Below are 22800 nucleotides of genomic sequence, written 5' to 3' on the forward strand. Positions count from 1 at the left end.
TAAAACAATTTTAATAAGCCCCCTTAAGTCTTTACAAACTTACATCATTATACTGTTTGCTAGATGTCCAGGTTTAGATTTCAGTACAAATAAGGGTTCCAATGTTTCATCTTTAAGGCTACTTCTTTGATCAGCTGTATGCTTTCTAACTGTAGAGAACACTTTCAAAATGAGCTCTAATGTGAGGTATTGTGAGAATCCACATCATAACCATGGCCAATTCATCAAATAACAAATGCCAGTTTTCATCTTTCAACTTTCCAAATTTGATCCATGTTTCATCCATTCTGTCCCTCGTGTATTTGGTAGGATGCAAACTGCTAAAATAACCTATCTCTGGACATATCTGCGCTGAATAAGCACAGAGACTTGTCCAAGAAATAGGAAAAACTCAACACTTCAGAATGCAGCTGAACATTCATGACTTCTGCATGCATCAGGACTGGCTCATTCAATGGCAGTTTGGCATTTATGAGATCACATGCCGATAGAAAGTATGTCACTAAATCAATATAAAACTCTTTAATACATGAATCTCTCAAACATTTCATACCTGCTGCAATTTAGCAATAAGGAAACATTTTCATTCAATGTTGGGTTAATGAATTGGCAGCTTTCAATGGCAAGTTTAACTGTGCCAAAAGCTCACTCATCATCACTTAAGCATGGATAATGTGCATTTCTTTAACATCCATCAATGGTGCTTTACAGAATGAGGTTAGAGACATATTTGTTGCTTTTATTTTGGCCCATTTCTTGTGCAATCTGCACTCAAACACGTCTTGTTATATCACTTCTACCACCATGTGCAACAGAAAAATTTGATTCACATACACCACCAACTGAAAAATATAATTCACTTACACCACTTCTTTCAATTTTCTTATCACATGATGCTGGTCTGCCATTTTCAAAAACAACTGCAGATTGCTCCGTTTGATGCCTGCATACAGTTTACCAGTTTTCATGAGAATCATAAGCACTTTTTTTTTACACTGATCATTTTTTTTAATGAAAAGAAATTTTAGAAGTGGTACAAAACGTTAAGACATGTAATTTTTTGCCGATTTGGCTGTTTTCCGTTGTCTTGCCTGAACAATATGTAGTATTTTTTGGGCTTCATCCATACAAATTATGAAAAATTAGTAGGGAGTAAGTGTTAGCTGTTTAAGTCAAGGCCGCTGTTCATGTGTTGGTTTACTGGACCTTTTTATTAGTCGGAAACCTAAAAGAGACATCTTTGTGACTGCAAAAGCTTGGTTACTATAACATGCACTTCTTATACCAAGTTCAGAAAAATGAATCAAACAGTCAACTTTACAGGATCAAAATTTTAATAAAATATTTAAAATATATTTAAAAAAAGGTAAAAAAATCCACCAAACCGATTGTGTAAATACGATAATTTTTTTGAAACTTTCAAAGAAAAATAAAGAAAAAATGTATTTTAATTTTGTTCTCTGTCATCATGTTTTAAACTGCAGTTCTTATGCATGTAAAAGAATTGAAATACATTACAGATGCAAATATTAATGATACAGAACATAAATAAACGATTGAATTAAACATGTTGGCCTAAATGTCACATTCCAATTTCACATCATGTGGCATTTATTTCAGGGGCACGAACCATGGACATACTTGCAGAAATAGATAAATCTTGACATGTTCATAAAATGGTAACTGGCAAAGAATTTAGAGAGTTTATAAACATTTTTTAATTATAAATAAATGAAGCAGTTATAGTTAACACTTTCTATGGTGGGTTCAATAGTTTCACACAATATTAAAAAAAATTACATTAAGGGCACAAACTATGGCAGATCAAGGACAATTCTTGGAATTCTTGTTCAACTGCATATGACAATTGCAATATCTCCTGCCATGAGACATATTTAAACTGACATGTGATGTCAAATAAATGTTATCAGTGTCCCTTCTTTTTATTCACATGAACCTGAATATTGCTCTTTATTCTACTGTACTGATTATTAACACTTTAAAAGGATTATTCCCCCTTTCGTCTTCACCTTACATCATTTGATGGACACCATTTTATAAAATTTCTATAATCAACAGTTTGATCATGAAGATGCTTTGCATGAAAAATGTGTGCTGTTTATAGCATCTGAGGTACTACTATCAAGTTATTCAGGTTCCCTGATTAAAGTCCACTAAATCTTATACGAAACCCACATCCAAATCAGACATGGATGAACCATTATCCCAATTTTACTGCAAGAATCTTATTTCTGTAGTTTTTGTTTTTATTCCACAAATCCCTATTTTAAGGGACATTTTCGTAAGGGTTGGCAGGCCTAGCAGACAATTTCCAAACAAAAAAAAGAGCTCCAGATCCCTCCCTCAGAGAGGTGGCAACTTCCCTACAACAGGAAGTGTCCTAAACCACTCCTGCCAATGGTGGGGATCATCCTGAGATGAAAAAGAGAAAGCAGGACCTTTGTTCCTTCCATAGAACACTGTGCTGTCCTAAGGATGAAAAATCTGATAGCTGTCATTTCCGGGGTATTTTATGCCAACATTTACCCATGCCTTGTGAAATAATATAGACTGAAAGAGAAAGATATGAACTGGAATCGAAACTGGGTAGGATATATTTACCCCAACACCACTTACTAAGACAAACGATAAAATTAAACAAAGAGAATGCATCCTTGTTGTTAGCTTGCTGCAAGCTTGTCACAAGGTTGTGGCAAGCTTGCATCATCAAAATAAACTTGCAAATGAATCTTGGTTAGTTTGTGCCAGCTTGTACATGCATGGCACCATTTGTGACAATTTTCTAACCAGCATTTGCAAGCTTGTGCTTCTTGCAGGCTTGTACAATTCAGTTTATGAAAGGCATATGCTTGCACATATTTGTATTATAAATTTCCATATCAGTTTGTTGTTTCATATTTTATACCAGAAAGAAAGAAAAGTATTCATTCTTTACAAAATTCAACTCTTCTGAATCTTTTTTATTTTTATCATCAGATATGTTACACCTGTCACCTCATTATTACTTAAGTGTTGTTGTTGCTGAGAACAGTGTGAAATATTATTATCTGTACCCAAAAGGAAGCAAATACTGGCAATATTTTTATATTGCATAAAATCTTAAAAATATACATATCCTGAAACAATAATTGTCTTCTTTAAGACCGGTGAGAGATAGACCCACCGCATTCCACTAGCATTCTGTAAAGATATGTGCTACACAAATTTTGGTCATTTTTAAAAATTAAATAACAAAATTACATAAGATGAAATGTGATTTTAAGCAATAAAGACCCAATTCTCTATCATGATGGCACCATAAGTTATTCCCTTGTTTACAGCCCTAAAGACTGTTTACTGACAGCAAAATATGAATAATTGATTTGAGGAACTCAGATACAAGACTACCACATCAGCCTCATTTTTAAGCAGACTCAGTTTCTAAGTTTGAACAGTCATAAGTTTATTAATTTTGTTAATTTCAATGCAAGTAATACCAATACATGTGCAATAACTAATTATACAAAACTGAGGCAATGCTGCAAATGTAAAGGATGTAGTTATGTTGGTGAGTAAAATCAAGGCTGTACTGCATTCTACCAGTTATGCAACTTCAGTTTGTTGGGCACTATATGCTGTACTGTGTTGCTGCTACACAGTTTTGCCCCCAAGATTTAAAACATCAAATGAGATGACTTTATAATCTTGTTCCACATAACCATTGAGGGCTGAATATTTCTGACATTCTAACAGAAAGTGTTCACCTTTTCCTACTTGCCCACATGTGCAGTATCTATTGCTTGAAACTTGATTTAGAAATATTTCATTATTTAAGCTACTGCATTTGGTTCTCAATCATATTTGCTGAACTTGATTCACCAGAGCACCAACAGGGGGCCCCGAGTGGCCGAGTGGTCTAAAGCACTCACCGTTACGGATCACTGCCATCTCACCTCTGTCTGTGTGGGTTCGAGTCCAGGATTCGGCAAATGTGGATATGTGAGAAAGCATGCCAGTAGCTTCTCGTGGGTCGGTGGTTCTTCCTAGGTTCTTCCTCCACCATTAATACTGGCTGCCATGCATAGCCTATCGTGTGCTGAAAAATGGCGTTAAATCCCACAACAACAACCAGAGCACCAACAAAATAATATGAAGGAATTTTATGTTCATCCTGATTCAAGTTTTAAAATTTTGAATGGATGGATTACTTATAATTTCAATTGGTAATGTATTCCACAGTTGAAATGTGGAAAGCAACTGATTTTTGATAGTCTCATTCAGCACAAAGGAGGCTGAATAGCATTTAATGACTGAATGGTGTAGCTATCACTGTTAACAGCAAGAGACTGACTTACTTCTCATAAATAATTTGAAACAAAGCCATAGGATATTTTAAACAACTGAATTAATGACTTACAGCATTGAAGATTCATATAATAATGCTCAAATTGCACACTTGGTAACATCTGCTACTATAGCCTATAAAATTTATTATTTCTAGTGATTCTTTTTCTTGCATAGTACAATTATGTTGTTGTTGTTGTTGGGTTTAACGCCATTTTTCAGCACATTATAGGCTATACATGGCGGCCAGTATTAATGGTGGAGGAAGAACCTGGGAAAACCACGGAAAGAACCACCAACCCACGAGAAGCTACTGGCAAGCTTTTTCACATACCCACATTAGCCAAATCTGAGACTCGAACCCATGCAGACAGAGGTGAGATGGCAGTAATCTGTAACAGACAGCGCTTTAGACCACTCGGCCACTCGGGGCCCCCATAATACAATTATCTCAGATACCATCAGCATAGTCAAACATGGGAAGTATATAAGATTTATTCATTGTTTCCATGGACAAGTGATCCAATCTATATTTCGAATTCTTCTAAATATTTACTTTCTCTCTAGTACTAATATTAGTACCCGTACTCCTACCTCTTCGACAGGGTACTAACATGAGCATATATGTATCAATATAATAAGCCGGGTGTATTTCACACCCTGTGCTCTTTGAGCCTAATATCAACAATCTGAACATATTCCTTGCAAATAATACAATAAATTGAGTAGTCCTCTTATTTAATACCGGAAGTATCGCAAATCATTGTAGAAATAGTTGTAAAATCTTGTTTACCTTTTTTATCCGATATTTTCGTTTAGATTGTCCGCCATATTAATTCAAATATTGATTACATCCATTCTCAACCTCGTTTGTGTGCCATATAATGACACTGAGGCCTTATTTGGAAACATGAACAAATCATAGTAAAAATATGGCACGGTTTGAGTCAGAAATTCTGCGCATTAAAAGTAAATAGTTTGTCTGCAACTTTGAAATTCCACCAAGAAGCCATTATTCACCACTTGATTGATAATAACATAGCGTAGAATATCCAAATATGGTTTGGCAAGAATTACAAAAAAGGGGTCATGGTGAGAGTCTTGCGTTATCTGTCAAGGCAGACACGGTGTGGTTAGTGTAACCGTGCCAATTTATTTTATCGTGAAAGGACTTAATAACTCAAGATAAGCCAAACTTCTTTCATAATATGATTATACTTATGTAGTAGATTTCTACACTATTTGTTTTTCTGCCTTTAGTGATGAATACTTTTGCTCCATTACATGATATGGGATCAGTTCGTAGCCTCAACCACAGCAAATCAACTTGAGACTACGACACTGTAGCTACTTTCTCCCATGCCTTTGCAGACAAATGCTTGACATGAGCTTGCCATACAGCATCACAAAACAGTATTATACCCAAGTGCTTATATTGGAATACGTCTTGAATATCTTTGCTGGATATCTGCAGTTTAGGATGCACCAATTTTTTGCAAGCTTGCATTAAAGAACCATGCAAACTTGTTGCAAGGGTCCAAATACTAGCTCATATGGTAAAACTTTACACGTGGTTGTCACAAGCTGGTATCATGAGCTTGTGTATTGAAGCACCACTTCACCAAGTGAGGTGATAAAACCCCTCAAAAACAACAAAAAAGGACAAACCGTAACAAAATAAAAGCAAGTGGTGGGGAGAAAATGACCCAAACCAAATAAAATGGATACAGGTGACCCCACCAATAAAAGCTGAAGACAAATACAAAGGGGAAATTGTTGAATAACCAGATGCACATGCATACATGTGATAACTGAAGGAAAAGGAGGAAGATATTTTGCATACTGGATATGACTAAAGACTCATACTTGGTTGATGCTGTTTATTTATTCTGGTCTTCCAACAACTAACTGGAGAAGGGAATGTTAAGTCTGGACTGGGACTAGGATCATGGAAAAGAGCCAGCAATATTATAGTAACAAGTCTGTATTACTACAGCTACTAAAATGTAATTTATGGGAGCAGGTCAACCTAAAGTTAATTATTCCATACTTACCCATCATTGTTGTGTAGCTTATGGTTTATCATGCTGAAACAATCCATTCTATGTGAATGCATCCTCCCACGGAGTGGAGAATTATCAATATGATGCAATCCACTCAAGCACCTGGTTTTGGGCATTTGTAGAACTATCATCTTTTTCATAGAAGAAGATTCCACCAGGACATCACAGAAGAGTGGGAGGAGGGCACTGAACAATAGCAACCGGTAAGTATCACACAATTAAAATTAGTTTTACACCCACCCCTGACAAAACAACATTTTAATGGCAGTAATACATTACCCACCACTATTATGTAACGGAATTTGTCAATTTGTCAGTTAGGTGGGTATGCTGATGATCTCATTATAACTGCTCAAAAACTGAGAAAATGGAATATGCTCACCACCAAGGGTGTGTGTGTGTGTGATTTGGATTTTTAACATAGCTTTAACAATTTTTCAGTCATATTGCTATGATTGTCTGCAGGTGGCAGTTTATAGTGATGTCTAGCACTGGGGATCATGTCACAGACATGCAGCATGATGTTCCCACCCAGTTACATTATCCTGACACCAGGTCTACCAGTCCTAACACTAACCTCTTAACGCTGTGCGCCAAGTAAGGCAACTGTTAGTACCATTTTTCAAAATCTTTGTTATGACTTGGCCAGGGATCTAACCCACAACCTCCTGTATCCTAGGTGGATGCTCTAACCACTAGGCCACTGGAGCAGTTGCACCACTGAGGGAGAGATCCATGGTAAATGACACTGAGGTGGAAGCCCTCACATCCCATAAGGATTAGCTGGCATAACAGGGGACGGGGGATACTGATCCATTCCCTTTCCCTAGTCTGAGCCCAGTAGGCAGACTCACAATCCTACATAGGATGGGATGAAAAATAGCAGTGAACAGTATGTGCCACATCCCCATACTGAGAGGCCACTGAGTGATGAACTGTAAACACATCAGCCTCAAATGATTTATCAGTCAAGAGGGTGCAGTGCTGATCCTTCCCATCTGTGGGGCATGACATGCTACCCTAAAAGTGTTGGAAGCAGTGCACCAACTCCTGTGTGGAAGGGGGCAACATATTTCCTTGGACATAAGATGTGCAGTGTACAATCTTCCTAATAATTTTAATAATAATTACTATTATTTAAAGAAGCTCATTTATGATGTGCACCACCTCCCTAAGTTAAGGGAGAAACATGCTTGTGTGGTGCTCCACCTCCATAACAGGAGGGAGCAACAAGCTACACAAGGTAGTGAACAGTGCAACATACTGCCCCGAACATGAAAGGTGTTCGACATCTGTTGGAAGCAGTTAACAGAAGCGAAAAAAAGAAACATTGTCTCAAAGCTGGCCAGCATAGAACAGGAAGAAGAATTCCAATTATCTCCCTTATTTCGGCACAACCACTTAAAAACAATTCGACCGTTAATTTAGATAACCTAATTCAAATCCCAGTTAATTCGTCAACCTTTGTGTCAATTATCCAAGAAATACCTCTGCGCATTGCATTATTCAGTGCCCAGTCAGATGGACCACCGGAAAAGCGCACAGAAATAGTTAATTTTATCAACGACCAAAATGTTGACATATTTTTCTTGACAGAAACATGGCTAAAAACATCAGGCTATGAGCCCAAGTGTGTGGATCTAACACCCACTGGTTACTCCATCAAGTTGTTCCCCTGTAATTCTTGTGGAGGTAGAATTGCTGTCATCACAAAGAACTCCATGATAAAACGTCTTAACTATACCAGAACATTCAATTTCGACCACACATCGTTTGAACTAGTCCAAACCACACTCACAATGGAGCAAAGGTCAGTCCATTTTTTCTGCCTATACCGCCCTCCTCCTAGTAGAAAAAACAAGCTGGCTGACTCTCTCTTTTTGGAGCAGTTTCCGAATCTCCTGGACTATGGAAATTCGATAGGTGGCAACCTGATTATTCTTGGAGATTTCAACTTTCACTTTGACTGTCCTGGAAACTCAAATACATCAAAACTCATAGATTCCATTAATGTTTTCAACCTCAAACAGTCAGTTAACCAACCCACCCATAAACATGGTCACATTTTAGACTGGATTCTTTACAGACCTGATGATAACATTCTATGGTCCTCACTGGTATCCCATGACCTTGCATCAGATCACCTCTGCATTATATGCCATTTTGATGTATCAGTCCCTAACCCTCCACCTTTATCTGCTACTAAGAGAAACCTCCGTATGATAAATAGAACCAAACTAATGCAAGACATCCAAGCTAACCTAACAACTTGCTTACCTCCTACCGCAGAACAACTCGATAACTGCCTGCGTTCATTACTTGACAAACATGCCCCAACTACTAAGTGCAGAGTATCAATTCAAAAGTGTTCTCCATGGTATAGCACTGTTAGGGACCAGCTTCGCACTGCTAAAAGAGACTGCCGTAAAGCTGAGAGGCTCTGGCTTTCCACCAGACTCACTATTCATAATCAAACCTATGAAGTCGCTAAGAAGAATGTCACAAATATAGTCCATGCAGTGAAATCAGCCCAATACACTACTAAGATCATGGAAAGTTCCAGCTGCAAAGAGCTCTTCGAGATTACTAACAAGCTAATGTCAAGGAACAAATCTACACCACTTCCAACTACCTTCTCTCCAGTCGACCTTCCGGACATGTTTGCAAATTTCTTCCGTGACAAAGTACAAACCATTAGAGATAAGCTTGACACCACAATTTCAATTGACTCGTCATCACCATACAGTTGGGATACAGAATTTGAGCGGCAACCATTAGCAGCATTTTAACCTGTCTCTATGGATTTTCGTACGTACAATCCTGATGAAGAGTGCACCAAAGTCATGTGAACTTGATCCAATTCCAACATCAATGCTGCTTGAGTGCTTAGATCCAGTATTGCCTTCATTAACTGATGTTATTAATACCTCTCTCTCATCTGGGGAATTCCCATCATTTTTCAAAACTGCCATTGTAAAGCCTCTGCTGAAGAAACCAACACTAGACCATAACGATTTAAAGAACTACCATCCAGTTTCTAATCTCCCATTCATGTCAAAAATCTTAGAAAAGGTTGTTCTATCCCAGCTTGTATCTCATCTAAATTCAAATAGTCTTTTCAGCAATGTACAATCTGCATATCACCCTTGCCACAGTACTGAAACTACTCTTCTAAAAGTAGTTTATGACATTCTCTCTGTGTTGGATAGCAGAAAGATTACAGTCCTCACCCTCCTTGATTTGTCTGCAGCATTTGACACAATAGACCATGATATATTACTTCACCATCTCCAGCATGTATTTGGCATTCATGATACAGTCTTACTGTGGTTCAAGTCCTACTTGGTCAACAGGACACAAATTGTATCTGCAAATGGAATACACTCCAGCCCAGTTAATCTATGTTGTTGTGTTCCACAGGGGTCTGTTCTTGGACCTGTTCTCTTCATTCTGTACACTCAGTCACTCTCAAGTGTCATAGATCATCATCCAGTGTCTCACCAATTGTACGCTGATGACACCCAAATATACAAATCTAGCCACCCAACTGAAGTTGATACTACCATCCAAGGTGTAGAGAGGTGCATTTCTGATGTGAAATCATGGATGACTTGTAACAAGCTGCAGATGAATAATGATAAAACTGATGCCATTCTGATCACAACACAAAGACTTTCTCATTCACATCCTTTACTTCAAACAATAAATATCAGTGACGCCAACATTAAATTCACACAATCAGTACAAAACCTAGGTGTTACTCTGGACAGTACTCTCACACTGCACCAACATGTCATGAACATATGCAAGGCTGCATATCTTGAGCTGAGACGCATCAGCTCAATTCGCAAATATCTTTCAGTTGATGCCACTAAAACACTTGTGTGTTCATTAGTACTTTCAAGACTGGACTATTGTAACTCAATTCTGTCTGGTTCATCTCAATATCTACTCCAGAAACTTCAAAAAGTTCAAAACACAGCTGCTCAGATCATACTTAGAGTACCATGATCAGAGCACACCTCCCCGCTGCTCTGTACCCTACACTGGCTATCCATTCGATCCTGAATCAAACACAAAATTTGTTCTCTGTGCTACGTTTCACTGTCGGACTCTAGTCCAACATACCTATCTGACCTCACCCATGTGTACACACCAGCAAGATACTTACGCTCCTCTTCTGACAATCGTATACTCATTATTCCCACTATGAAAACAAAGTCATATGGACAGCGTTCTTTTGCATACCAGGGCCCAGCAATGTGGAATGAATTGCCCACTGAACTTAGACACAAAGACACAGTGATCACATTCAAGAAGGCTCTCAAAACTCACTTATTTCGACTGCAAGAACAAACTTAAAGACCTAATAATGTTTCCTACCTGAAATATTCTCAGCATGTCTTTTATTTTTTAATGTTTTTCTAATTTCATGTTGTTTGTTTTTGTAATAATATTATTGTTTTTTTATCTTATAGGTGTTGTCTAATGTTGCAAAGTGCTTAGAGCTTCTAAAGATTAGGCGCTATACAAAGTCCTCATTATTATTATTATCTCCCTTTCTGAGGGAGGCAACTGGCTTCTTGAATGTTCAGTCCCTCCTTCTGCAAGGTCCCCATATGCCCTAAAAGTTGGTTCCATAAACTCCTGGAAAACCTGGAGTGCTCTTTTGAGCTGAAGAGCTAAGCATGTCTTCCCAGCCCTTTGATTTATTAATGACTGGGCTAGAAACTAACCCACAACAAATTCCAAATATATCCCTGTCCAATATAAGAGCAAAAAACTGCAACAAATAACTTGTTATAGGCAACCGATTAGACTTACCATACATGTGTTTAATTTGGCTACTTGACTTCATAGCTGATCTCTCTTTGTTTGCGCTGGATTCAAGTGATCCCTTCTCAACTTCCTCCCCTTCAATATCTTCTCGACTAGCTGTCTTTCTAACTGATGAGCTTTCTTGAACATTATCAACTGTATCACTATTATCAGCTTCATTAAAATCTCTGACAAGTGTTTTTCGGACAGAATGTTGAGATCTACTGCTGATAGAAGTTCTTGATGATCGCTCTGATTTTGAACGAGATTCTGAAGCAGTCAAGTCTTTCTTACTAGCAGAGTTATTGATATTACTATTATAATTACTATCGGCAACATTTCTGTTGAAATTTCGATCCCTAATTGACATAGCATTAGTACTGGTAATAGTATTGGAGGCAACAGAATCATGCTCTGCCATGTGACCTTCCAAAACTGACCTAACAGTTTTCAATCTACTACCAGATCTCAATACCATCCCCCTGTCTGCCACTGAAAAGAAAAAGCAAATTATTTACATTTTAATTGAAATCTCATGACTCAACAAATTATATGTTACTGATATTAGTACCGTAGTATAAATAAAAACAATTCCCATTGTCATATATATGTCAGTAATATGGGTATGTATACCACGTACCATTATCAAAATATGGCTTTAATATTTTTGGATACATAAGGGAATTCAGTAGGTGAACCATATGCACTAGTTGCTCACATTATTGCACATATTGCACAATAAGCACCTGGAGTGAGTGAGAAGTATTTCAAGTATAAAAGCCCCATTTCCTGGAAAAAGATTTTAACAGTCTATCTAGTAGAATCCACCTAGCAAGTTAGTGTGATTTTATATGCATCTGTATGTATTTTGTGTAAAGTGTGTTTTTCTTTTCTTCTTATTATCTCTTGTCAAATTTGGTCATAATTAACATGTATGAACTTAATGCTTCACAAATTTAATACAAGGAAAGTCGAATGAGTGAGCATTACTGCAATAACATTTGTGACAACCTTAGGATTCATAGGAACAGTTCATGATAAACTGGAAATAATAGGGATTTACAACCTTTGAAACCAAAACCTCTTTCACAACCAGTACAGAGTAAACAAAGTTTTACAACGGATACCTGTTTAAAATCAAAACAAATAAGAAGCCACATTAATAACAATCATTCAATTAGAGACTGATTTTATAGTCCTGCAGTTAAGTCATTTCTGCAATATACAAGGTCTTAATGATAGGTATGTGTTCATTGTACAAGTTAGACAAGGGGAAAACAAAAGTTATGCACAAGAAGAAATTCCATTTTGATAAAGCTTTAACAATACAGAAGTAAAAAAACTGGAGGATATTTAAAGAACAGTAAATACAATCATATCTGCTGCTGATACCCATTTCACAACTAAGTTTGCATAATATTAGGCATTTCAGTTTAACTGTCAAAGATGGTATGATGTACATGTATGCACTAGAAAAACTAACTGCTACTGCAGTAATTGTGGTGTAGATTGGCAGAATGTAATGTACCAAACTTTGATTGCATTAGCTGAAAATAATACATACAAGTTTAACTCCTACTGAGGGGCCTGGGTGCCCAAGTGGTCTGAAGCGCTTGCCTTTACCAGTCACTGACATCTAACCTCTGTCCACATTAGAGCTGCCCAGACTGGCCTAAAGTGCTCTCCATTATGGATCACTGCCATCTCACCTCTGTCTGCGTGGGTTCAAGTCTCGGATGCGGCCAATGTGGGTACGTGAGAAAGCTTGCCAGTAGCTTCTTGTGGATTGGTCATTTTTTCCGGGGATTTTCCCAGGTTCTTCCTCCACCATGAATACTGGCCACCATTTAGCCTATTGTGTGCTCAAAAATGGCATTAAACACAACAACAACAACTATCCACATTAGCTAGAGTCTTGAGCTTGGCAAATGTGGTTAGGTGATGAAGCTGCAAGTAAATTCTCGAGGGTCTGTGTTTCTTACCAGGGTTTTCCTGGGTTCTTCCTCCACCATTTATACTAACTGCAATGTATAGCCTATTTTGTACTGAGAAAGGCATTTAACTCCAAAACAACAACAATCTCCTACAGAAAATATTTAAGATATTACATTTTTTCATCACTCACACCCCGTCAATTTTGCAATATTACATGTAAATTCATCAGATGACTGAACCAGCAATTGTAAGTACATTTATTAAGCTGTTGGTTATAGAATGTGACATCACATGCTTGTAGAGCCTGCATAAAAACAGCAGATCAATGGTGAAAGTAAATACATGTCTAGTTCCTGACAAAATGTGTCAAATCGACATGTATATTTGGGTCACAAGTACTCAACAGGCTGACCTAGGAGTAGCTGCATATTGGAATAGTGCTGCATATATTACGCTGAATGGGAACATCTTAAGCAAACAATTTAAAAGTCACTGGCAGAATGAAACCACTAACACTAATGTGTGATTTCCTTTTCCTTTTTTTGGGGGGTGGGGTGGGGGTGGGGATAAAGCAGAATCTCTTCCTCTCATTAAAATTACTATAATTAAACTTTGCATATTTTGTGAAACACCAAAGCAGTCTCAGCAGTCTTTGCTCAGAAATCTTTAATGTGTCTACACATATGTGACTGCGTTTTAGTGGGCAAGTCTTTGAATATTAAACAGCATTGTGTATAACTTAAAAAGAGCAATCTGCACTGTGTACTGCAGCTGAGCCAACAGGTAAGTTCCACGTGCTGTAGTGGATGTCCATAGATGGGGCAAAAAAAACTTAAACAATTTGTTTGCCAGAACTCTCATCAAGTCCAGGGTTTTGTGACATTTATACATGAGGTATTTAATGTGTTAACAAATTTAGTATACAGTAAAAAATAAGGCCTAAAAGTTTGGTGTCTTTTATAACAACAATAAGTAATCCTACCAGCTTTGTAAGTATAGTAGTCATAACTCCCTTCATTGCTGGAATCGGACATTTCTGCATATCGCTCCTCTTCCTCTTTGTCTGTGTAACTGGAGGTATTCAATACATGGATTCTTCGCCGAGACATGTTTGGATTGATGTATTTCCTGCCAAGGAATCTAGGGCTATAACTTCCACTGCAACAAAGAGAATATCATTGGTACCAGTATTTAATGTTATTCCAAACATAATCTACATGTGCAGCCGTCTCATTATCTTCAGGCAGCCAGCTAAAAAAAACTATTTTGAAACATTTTAACACTGTAGCTGTCCAACACCAACATTTTTTGTTACACTGTTGCACTGTTACCTTTAGCAAAGATATGTTCCAAATGACATTCTTCACTTTTAGCAGTATGAAAGATGTAATGTGATTGGTGAAACAAAAGGCCATCAGAACATTACCTCATATTAGTGCTTGTTTAATGATTTATACACAGATCCTGATTTTAATCAGACCGCTTTGAAAAGTAAATTCCAAAATGATGGCTATTGTGGCTGTCATATTAAAAATTGAATTAGCATGTAGTTTTTTGGGGGTGGAGGGTAAACTAATTTTAATTATGCAAAATTTATCCTGCCACTACTGCACAGCTGAATTTGTCATTTAGGAGGGTAGGCTGATGCTCTAGTCAAACTGATCAAAAACTGAGTTGCACTCACCATAAAGGGAGACATCCATCTACAGAAGGTTGATGTCTGAGCCCCATATTGTGCCATAACAATCAGCCTCATAGAGAAACACAAAGATGATGTGTAGCAGTGTTCTACCTCCCTAATGGAAGGGCGCAACCCATGGCTGCAGTAATCCACCTCCCTAAAGGAAGAGCGCAACCCACTGTCACAATGTTCTACCTAAGAGAAGGGTGCAAACAGCCATTGTCATGCATAACCTACGTAATGGGAGGATGCAACCTGCCAGAAACCAGAGACAGCCTGTGTCAATAGACAATGCATGAATCTCACTTCTTTGTCTTGCAGACGGAAGCTTCGCTCAGTGGTTCACATGGGGCTTGGGTAATGACCGTAAGAATCAAGATTCCATCTGGGCACAAGAAAGCAGGAGACTGGTCTCTGGAACCTAAAACACAGTACAAGAGCATCAAAGTGATGGAATCTCAATAGCCCTTAAGAGTGTATATTGAACATCTTTTGGTCTTAAAAAGGAACAAAAGGAAATCAGCAATGATGTTAAGGGGGGCAAAGAGGACCAATATGTTCCTACTGCACCAAACGCAGAAGAATCTCCACCAGGTATCATCAACCTTCGAAGCAGAAGATCTCTAGGCCTGAAAAACACAATTGGCAATTCAGCCCAAAAACCTGTTCTGGCAGAGAGAATGCGCTAAGATGAGCCAAGCAATAAGGTGGAGAATGTGTGGGCTAATGTGGATGAGGGATCCCCGGTGTAGCAGCAGAGATTCCTCCTGTGAGGTAGAGACCTGGGTCGATTATTCAACAAGTCGAGGACCATGATCACTGGGGCCACAAAGTGGCAATGAGAATGATCCAAGCAGAGAAATTCTGACTCGTTGCAGAACTTGTGGGAAGGCAATCCCATGAGAAGAATGTATCGACTGTACTTACTCTCTGATCCGGGACAGACATGTAAGGGGGAAAAACCGAGACTGAATTACTGAGTGGTGAAGACACCGTTCAGCTGAAGAAGGCTCAGTCTGTTCTGGAGATGCTGTCCACTAATATGTTATCTTTGCCCAGAATGTGGTGAACTCAGATTGTGACATTCTCTAAGGCTGCCCAAATATGACACATCAGTGAACAGATAGGACTTTGGAGTCACATGTGTGCATGTGGACCCTCATCAGGAATCAATTCATCCACCAAAGCAAATGGTGGTGAAACACTGGTCTTAGAGGAATCGGGATTGATAGAGAATCTCTGAGAGGTTTCCACCTTGCAAGAAGGAGGAACTATACAGGATACGTGTAGAGACATTCTAAAGGAACCAAATCAGCAGAGGTTCCCAGTAGGGAAAGATAAAGGCGAGCAGACAATACACAATTTCCACTCACAGAGTCTCCAGCAGAGCCAGGATTCAATCTACCTGATCCAGGGGAACCCGATCCAAAGTTTGGCTTATGAGAAAGTTTATCCCCATGTAAATAAAGTCCTGTGATGGAACAAGTTCCAACTTCTCAAGGTTGGATAGGAAACCCAAATGAGAAAGTGAACCAACAGCATAACAGATCCTGACGAAGGGACTGGACTTGGACATGGTGAATCAACCAGTCACAGACCTACACTTACCTTGTGAATACCTCCATGATATGACTGCAAGTGTGGATGAATGTGGGAGAAGAGGTCTGGTTGAGCTGGTACCCTGGCTATCTTTCCCAAAATGGAAAGGATTCTTATGTACTGTCTGCCAGGCAGGGGCACAAGTTTGCGGGTAACAGATGATAAACCTCGTTTACCACATAATAAAAGGACCAAACCTCTTCTTTCTCATCCATCTGAGCTTAAGCAGTATGCCTGAGAGAAGGTGTCATTGCCACAGCTTGTCAAGAACTTGCTGGAGGCAAGGAAGAGTGTATCATCATCATCAAGGACGCTCTTAGTTAGAGAGTGGCTGGGCATCACCATGTTCCTTGATGGAAGGGGTATAGGAGCACTCTGTGCTACTGTCCCTGGTTCATCATGAGTTACGGAGTGGAGATGAGAATGGCTGTCTACCCAAGATGATGTATCACCTTAAGCTTTTCAAAAGGAAGCCACCTGGTGATGAGGTGATGGTGGGACACAAGCCACAGCATCACTTCAACTGTAATGGCAAGGTCCACTACCCCATGAGTGCATAATGGACCAAGGGCCCTGAGGTGGAAGGCCCAACATCCCATAAATGCTCATAGGTATAATTGGGAACAGGGGAACAGTGATATGTACCCTGTCCCAAGCCCAATTCCTGTATATAGATTGTGAATCCTACACAGGGTGGGATGTTAAAAAGGAGGGGAAAGGGGGAAGCTTGGTTCTTGTCCTGTCTCCCTACCAAGAGGCTGATGAGTGACAGATTGGGAAGACATCATCTTCAACTGATACATCGCTGTGCGCATGGGTGCAGTGTTTCGCCTTCCGAACCATGATATATATTGCAGTGATCTACCTCCCTAATGGATGGCAGCAACCTGGTGATGGGGTGCTCAACCTCCCTAAAGGGAGGCTGCAACCATATGGTTGCAATGCTCCACCTCCTTAGAGGAAGGGTGCAACCCACTATCATGATGCTCTACCTTCCTAATGGGAAGGCACAAAACACTATTAAAGTGATCAACCTCCATAACAGAAGGGAGCAACCCACTATCACGGTGTTCTATCTCCCTAAAGGGAGATTGCAACCCACTATCATGGTGCTCAACCTCCCTAATGAAAGGAAGCAATCCACAACCTAAGGTGTGCACAATACTAGAGACATGAGAAGTGCCCATTGTTCCCCTACATCAGCATGATGGACTTATCAAACATTTAGAACTTCTTTCAGGAGGGGCTTCACCGGCCGCCAAAGATGTTTCTCCCAAAATGTGAGACCTGGAAGAGATTCTTTTTCTGAAAATTCTGAAGAAAAACAAGGATTTGATACAAGACCAATTTGCAAAGAAGTGTAACAATTTTTTTTGGGTGCACTTTGTGCACTAATGCAGTCTGTGAGTTTGGTGGCCACACTGCCACCCAGTATGTTCTGATATTATCCGTAACAAAGAAATAATGAAATCACTTCTTGCCTTGAAACTCACCTGGTTTTGTGCAATGTCATATTGCATACTTTTTCTTGTTTGTGCTAACAGCATTGTAAGATGTTGCCGTGAAACTCACCTGATTGTATGCAGGGTCACATCATGTACACACCTGTGTATGCACTAAGAACATTGTATACATGAAGTAAACAATCCTGTTGACCTCGTGAAAAATTACCAGCAGTTTTCGCAATTGAAAAACATAATTTAGCTGAGAATTTATTTATTAATGCAACATTCGAATACATCTGCCATGTCAACGTGTAGCATAAAAGAATTCAATGTGAATTTGAAGATTGAAGGAAAATGTCCACACATTAAGCAGGTCATTTTTCCTTAAAACACAAGACTTACCCATACAACACTGTTTTAAATGTGCAAGAAAAATGATGTCCTCAACTTGAGCAGGTCCTGTTGTATTCTTTCGTAGAACACATGGGCTTACCTGAACCACAGTGATCTGTATATTTGTAAGGAACATGTGTCCACCGATTTTAAAGATGGAACATGAAGTAGCCTCCAAAGCCTTAAAATAATGAAGTTCTTATGGGAAAAAGGTTACAATGTGGTTTTTTAGAAAACAGAACAGATAGTTGTACCACCAAGAGTAAATAATAACTGCTGGAGACAACCGCTGTCACAGTAAGTGCTATGGATGTAATTTCTCTGGTGTCATTTTTGGCAGATGTCTACACAGTATAGTGTCTGTGGAAAAATGATCAATGATCTTATGCAGAAAGCCATGTGACATATAGAGTGTGCACAAAATATGAGTGGAGTACAAAAGGTCATTTTGATTTTTTCTCCACTCCAGAGGTTGTACTCACATCAGACGAATGGCTAGTTTCCAGCACAAAAATAGGTAGCTGCACAATAGCAGCAGGGTAAGTAGTTGCTGCTATTTAGACCATTTTCACTTACAACCAACTAGACATCGTAAGGTCTTTTAGTATAAAACTAATTTTGATAAGACAATTCATTCAGATGTAATAGCTATAACAAGATTTTCAAAACAGCCACTGTGGCAAGCATATTGAATGTCTCAATGGCACCATTAGGACCAACTAGAAGTTATAAGAAGTTGTTTAGTAAAACAAACCATGTTGATATCACAATCCATTCATGAGAAGTAGATATAATAATTTTAAGATGGCCAATGGTGTGGCCATATTAGATAACAACATTAGACCAATCTTATTTTGGATCATGGGATGAACATGTCTGCAAAACTTCATGGTAATTCTCCAAGTAGTTTATAAGGAGTAGCAATAATGAACTTGTACTTAAAGAAAGATGGATGCTGGATAACAGACCATCCCATTAAGTTCTTCTGATCAATGACCAGTACAGCTGACAAGAGTCCCTTAAAGTGACATTCTACTGGCTGAAACAGGAATTCAAAACTATGTCCTCAACATATGAGCAGGGTCTGTTAGAGACTTACCTAATACAGTCTATGTATATGTTGTTGTTGTAGGGTTAAATGCTATTTTTCAGCACACGATAGGCTATACCTGGCAGCCAGTATTAATGATGGAGGAAGAACTTGGGAAAACCCCCAGAAAGAACCACTGACCCACGAGAAGCTACTGGCAAGCTTTCTCACATACCCACATTGGCTGAATCTGAGACTCGAACACACACAGACAGAGGTGAGATGGCAGTGATCCGTAATGGAGAGTGCATTAGACCACTCGGGGCCCCCTATGTATATGTAAAAGTTTGTCTACCATAAAAGAATCGAACACAAGATAGGCTCAGAATTCCTGCAAAAAATGAAGTTCTAAGGCTGAATAAAACGGATACAGTATGGTTCTTTTAGAATGAATGGACAGTTGTAACACCGAGAATATTAACACCATAGAAAGAGAACATAATTTGCGGACATCTTAGTTGTTGATGGGCATAATTCCTCTGGTGACTCTGTAAACATTTGCACAGTATGGTATCCATGAAAACAAATGACACATAGGTATATCTACCTTCTGCACATGATCATGCAACAGAGTGGTGTGCAAAAGGTCATACTGACTTTTCTCCACTGTGTGTAAGGATGTATTCACATCAAAGAAACAGGATAAGTAATTGATGCTATTAAAGGATACATTTCACCATACACAGTCTGATAAGATACACATATAAACTTGATGACTTTCCATCTTTAGAAGGTCTGTCAGTTATAGGGAGGTGCCATTATGAGCTGACATCTTGATTCTAATTATAGTATGCAGATTACAGACAAACATAAACTTATCATCATTATTATGTTAGTTGTTATAGTCTGATAATACAAACCCATTTGTTTGTAACCCCCTACCGATTTCAAAAATGAGAACGTTTAATGTGATAAAAAGTGCACAGAACTAAGTCAATTGAATCAATGATTTATAATTTCTAACCTGACTGTGACCAGAATGGCACTAATGCTGGCATCCCCTGCATCATTTCATGCTTAACGGACTTTCCATACTAACACGATGCCATATTGCATACACCATAGGCTAGTTTATTTCCATCAGACGACATAATGACGTAGTTCATCCTGTTTGGCAAATGCTGAATAATTGCATAAATTACATCACGTTGAGAGTTTGTAATTATATCCCTCTGCATACATGAACACAGAAATTAAACCGCTTGTTAAATCCACACGAAAAGCGTAGTTGTCATTTTCCTTTGCTTGATTCGACATTGTAAATATTGGAAGCAGACGACTTATGTATGTACATCTGTAGTCGTGATAAACCCCTTTGCTAAAAATGGACTTGTCCAGAAACTGGAAATGGATCCAAGCATGTCCGTCTATTGCACTGAAAACTTCCATTAAGCATGAAACGTGTGTAAGATGGCGGTGTTAGGGCCACTCTACTCAGAGTCAGGTTAGAAACTATAAATCAATGAATGAATTGACTAAGTTCCTTGCACTTTTTATTACATTAAAGGTTTCCATTATTTAAATCAGTAGGGGGTTACAAACAAACGGGTTTGTATTATCAGACTATAGTCATTTTAATTCAACCGTTCAGATCATTTCAGGCTGCTCCATTCGACCAGATGCAAGTCTTATTCTGGTCATTTTGTACTTCATGAATGCTTTAAAAACATCTTATTTAATGTCATCAATTAAATTTGAAAGGCATTAAGGTGTTATATTCAAAACTGACAAAATACTGTGATTTCCTTGTGGAAGGAAAATTTTATCTAGAACAAGTCTGAGTATGGGAGCTCCAAAAAACTGCCATGGCCATATGCACTTTGTCACTGAAAAGGAAATTATTAAACACATACTCCCATTCTACAAAGGCAAGGTGGCTATAACTTGTCTGGATTGGAATCTGCTCCTCTATTGGTTATGTGCAAATGTTTGTTTTATCCCATCATCATGTTCAGTCAATGATTTTATCTATTAATGTAAAATGAGACATTCCAAAAACGTTCCCTCCCCCCACCCATGTATGATTTAAGTACTGGCACTTTAATGAGCATTTGACAGACACTCTGAGAGAAGTGTATCTGTTGCTTTGTATCTGTTTGGACCGACTTTTGCAATGCTTCCAATGTGTCACATGGTGAATAAGCAACCGTTAGTTCTGAATGGTTATTATTTTACTCTGGACTTAAACAAATAAGAACTACCAATCAGAACTGAATGTAACATATTTCATTACATGACACAACAAAAGTGTAGTTTCCAAATTCAATCCAAGTAGACCACATACATAACAATCAAGAAGCTTCAAATAAAAGTGGTAATTAAATGATAAGTAAAGTATATAAATCATATATGAGAATCAAGTCTGGAATGTATCCTTTACATTGATATATGTTGTCAGTGGTTGAGCATGATAGTGGTTAAAAATAACTGGCATTGAATTGGCAGGGTGGGGGTAGATCTCAAATAAAATTAATCAGTCTGTGTTAATTTGGAGAAGGTGTTGTCAATAGTGTTTTTTTTTTTAAACCAACAAATGAGTGCATATGCCTGTGACAGCTGAAATGAATTCTCAATTTAAAGTATAAAAAGGAAAACATGATAATTATGGTATTCAACACTGCTGAAGTAAGTTGTAAAGCTCAATTATAATTTTGTATCCATTCTTCACCACTTGTATCGATACGGAAAAAGTACTGGCTTTGGAACTGGATTATTTTTTTAACGTAACTTTAACAATTTTTCAGTCATATTGCTACAATGTCTGCTGTGTGGCAGTTTATAGTGATGTCTAGCACTGAGGCATCATGTCTCAGACATGTAGCGTGATGTCCCACCCAGTCACATTATCCCGACACCAGGCCAACCAGTCCTAACACTATCCTTGTAATTCTGAGTACCAAGCGAGGAAGCTGTTAGTACTACTTTTGTTAAGTCTTTGGCATGACTCTGCTGGGGATTGAACACATGACCTGCATCCAAGGCGGACGCTCTAACCACTAGGAAAAAGTACTGATGCACTGATATAATTGTTTCACCCCTAATGAGAAGCATCGTGACTAACAACTGGGCTTTCTGTTCAAAAGCTTGCTTTGTTTGAATAGAAGTGACCAGATTCTGCTTGGGGAGGTTTATTAGCCCACTTAGGTGAATGCACTAGGCAGCTCAAACCAAACACTGTAACTATCAACGTAGGAGATACAGACCACCCTCTACGTGAGGGATCTCAAACTCAAACCACCCTGAGGCTGCATGAGGGCATTTTTCATGGCCCAAGGGCCACACTACCTTTGTTATCTCTCATGACACCTTGTGATACCAATCATTTTGTTGGCTAAAGGATATGGCTCGGCAGGCTGCGTGTTTGATATCCCAGCTTTACATTGCCAAACAATGCCTAGGCTTGAAGCACACCTCTGAGAGATCTCAGTCATG

At 38.6% G+C, this 22800-nt stretch overlaps 1 protein-coding gene across 2 annotated transcripts in view; it reads right to left on the bottom strand.

Moving 5' to 3' along the window:
• Positions 1-22800, bottom strand: part of LOC149803290 (uncharacterized) — a 169908-nt gene that overhangs the window by 99228 nt on the left and 47880 nt on the right. For both annotated transcript variants that reach the window (XM_089952978.1, XM_089952979.1), the window contains 2 exons: positions 14143-14318; positions 11232-11717 (listed from right to left, as the gene is read on the bottom strand). In XM_089952978.1, the coding sequence (XP_089809104.1) occupies positions 11232-11717; positions 14143-14318 (662 nt within the window). The remainder of the gene's footprint in view (positions 1-11231; positions 11718-14142; positions 14319-22800) is intronic.

This window comes from Sinohyriopsis cumingii, chromosome 3 (assembly GCF_028554795.1).
Source record: "Sinohyriopsis cumingii isolate HCF-2022 chromosome 3, ASM2855479v2, whole genome shotgun sequence".
NCBI lineage: Eukaryota > Metazoa > Mollusca > Bivalvia > Unionida > Unionidae > Sinohyriopsis > Sinohyriopsis cumingii.